The 2,662-nt window shown below is 48.1% G+C and overlaps 1 protein-coding gene across 1 annotated transcript in view; it reads right to left on the bottom strand.

Moving 5' to 3' along the window:
* Positions 1 to 844: 844 nt before the first annotated feature.
* The window catches only part of FECH (ferrochelatase), a gene marked incomplete at its 5' end in the record, with an annotated part of 10,141 nt that continues 8,323 nt past the window's right edge, over positions 845 to 2,662 (bottom strand). Inside the window, 3 exons of the mRNA XM_010145106.1 lie at positions 845 to 979; positions 1,347 to 1,406; positions 1,799 to 1,963. Coding sequence (XP_010143408.1) covers positions 845 to 979; positions 1,347 to 1,406; positions 1,799 to 1,963 — 360 coding nt within the window. The remainder of the gene's footprint in view (positions 980 to 1,346; positions 1,407 to 1,798; positions 1,964 to 2,662) is intronic.

Below are 2,662 nucleotides of genomic sequence, written 5' to 3'. Positions count from 1 at the left end.
ACGGAAAGCCCTTTTGAATCATCATTTTAAAAAGCCGTTTTGCTTCGAAGATGAACCAACACGTCTCCGCGCACGCTGCTGGTCTGAAACCTGCGATTTGTTCCCATCGGGTCTGCTCTTCAGCAGCACCCAAGCAGGCTCATTCCTTCCAGTTCACACTCCTCCACTGCAGAGGCTGTCCTGCAGATGAGGAGAGGGTTTCTTCTAGAAAATGTAAACAAAGCTTGTGCGTTCTACTATCCCAGCTAAGCTTTCACCAGAAGTTTCTGGCAGGAGAGAAAAGAACAAACCAAAACAAAGCCTTACCTCTACGTTCTAAAAAAAAAAAATATATAGAATATTTAAAAAGCATTAGAAGTCACTCGAGCTTCAAACCCATCTGAAAAATCACTCTCAGAAGAGACAAGCAGTGACTGTGCTGGTTATACTGTACCTTAAGGACAAACAACACAAATAATTGACAACGAAAGCAGAAATGAACGCGCTCCTGACCCAGCTGCGTACAAACCAAGCCCTGCACAGCAAAGAGAAGCCAACGGGTACAAAGGTTTTTAAGTTTTTCAGTGCATACTCATGAGCTCATGCTAAGTCCAATCGGAATCGGGTGAAACGAGACTTGTTCACATCTGGCGGGATAAACGCCCTTTTTCCCCTACCCTGCGCAAACTCCAACAAAGAAAACCTAAGAGAAAACAAAACAAAAAAGTCAAGTTCTCCTCCCTGTTCCGCAAGGTTGACGCCACTCAGCCTGTAAGCGTGTAAGAGAGGAGCGCTGGGTCAAGCAGCCTCTTTCCTTCGCGCTGCTTCCCCGGGCGTAACGGGGGCTGCTCTCGCAGACGGCCCCTCACGGCTGCTGCTCAGTGAAGAAGGCTTTGGTCTCCCTGCAGACGGGATTCTCGCAGAGCGGGCAGCAGAGGGTTAACTGCCTGGAGCAGACCTCGTTGGACTGGATGTGTGAACAGACCAAGTCTGCCAGGGCCTGAAAGACAGTAATTAAACATCAGAGGCGAGCAAACCCGCCTGCATAAAATGAAAATCCGCTTTAACTGAGTCAGGCTGGCTGGTGAGACACGGCCAAAGCCTGTCCTCATCAGGTGACACGTTCTGAACACCACCCGCCTCTGCTGCAGGGGAAAATCCAGCCTGAGCACTGTGCTGGCATAACATCTTCAGAGAACTCTTTCATTAAAAGATTACCACAAGTAAACTCAAAACTTTTTAAAAACAGAAAGTACAAAACCGCTCACAAACAGAAAAGAAAACACTTTCTTCTAGACAGAAGACGCCCCTAGTCCAGTGGGAGACGGACAATGCAAATTTTTCCAGCCACGGCGACAAGCGGGTACCTTGGAGAACAGCGGGTTTCCGTTCAGAGACTCTGCTCTTCGGATATTTTCAACTCCGCACTGAATCAGAGACAAGGAGAAAGGAGTTAAGGCTGCTGGATCCTGCACTAGCCAGCCTTCAAGATCTCCCCTTCCGCTTCATCGAGAATCGCCCCAGAGCAGCAGAACCAAGAGCAATGCCGCGTGTTTCAATACAGCACAAGCACCTGCGATGAAAATTCGCACTTTGCTGCCAAAACCCAACGGCCCTTCTTCAGTAAGGACAGGAGTGGCTTCAACAGTTCGACCCAGAAAGACAAACGCGCACCCCTCTGTGCTGCTAACCATTCGTTTGGCTACAGAAAAATCAAATTTGCCCAAATCGCATGACAAAAAGCAACTTTGAAGCAAATTGAAAAGGTAATTCTGGAGCACTGCTACCCAAACCGTTATAAAAACTATCGGGCATCTACCTCGTTGGCTAAAACTTGGGCGTACTCAATGTCCAGTTCATAGAGCGTTTCGATGTGGTCACTTGTAAAGGCTATCGGGACCAACAGCATGTTCTTCTTTCCTCTTTGGCACAGCCCCTTAATGGTCTCGTCTGTCTGGGGACCAAGCCACGGCATCGGTCCAACCTGTGAGAAAAGGGAGGGAGATGGAAAATAACCTCACTAAATCACAAAGAACAGCCACGTTTTCTTAGGCAGGACATCACAGACCAGAGTACGCTTAAGGGCGAGCCAGCTGGTTTGGTTTCGCTGCTTCTGACAGCACCTCGCACTTCCTCCATTTATTTTTTGACAAAGACATACTGCCCTGCCACTTATATCCCAAAGAAACAGAACCTGGCCTGGCCTGAATTAATATAAGTGACAGTTTAAATAAAGTCCTACCGGTTTCAGTCCCATAAACCCCTGACTGTTACTGCAGAGGGTTTACCAGCCTTCTAAAGGAGTTACCAGTCTGGAGTGAAGTGTCCTGACTTCTCTGCTGGCCAAGAAGTGTTTCGGGCTTCCTCACGGGCAACTTTAAGACCAAGACAATAACGGCACAATGGGGCAATGCCCCTGAGCCGGAAGGTGACTGGTGCTACATAATTCTGGCAGAACTCAGAGAAAGAAAAACGTCAAACTAGATGTTAGCAGATCACGGGTTTTCTAACGGACACGTCGAAAACCCCCTTTGGAAAGAGGCAACAAACAATAAAGGCGAGAAACTGTGGCTAAAGCAGAAATACTGCTGACAACGGCAAGAGGCACCAAGGTTCTGATCATCTTAAGCTGGAGGATCACAAACTCCATCACTTGAAGACCCCAGAGCGGCAGGTGGCTTCA

Source organism: Buceros rhinoceros, unplaced genomic scaffold (assembly GCF_000710305.1).
Source record: "Buceros rhinoceros silvestris isolate BGI_N320 unplaced genomic scaffold, ASM71030v1 scaffold23831, whole genome shotgun sequence".
NCBI classification, from domain to species: Eukaryota; Metazoa; Chordata; class Aves; order Bucerotiformes; family Bucerotidae; genus Buceros; species Buceros rhinoceros.
Note: the sequence above shows the minus strand (reverse complement) of the source record. Positions and strands in the feature narration are given on the sequence as shown.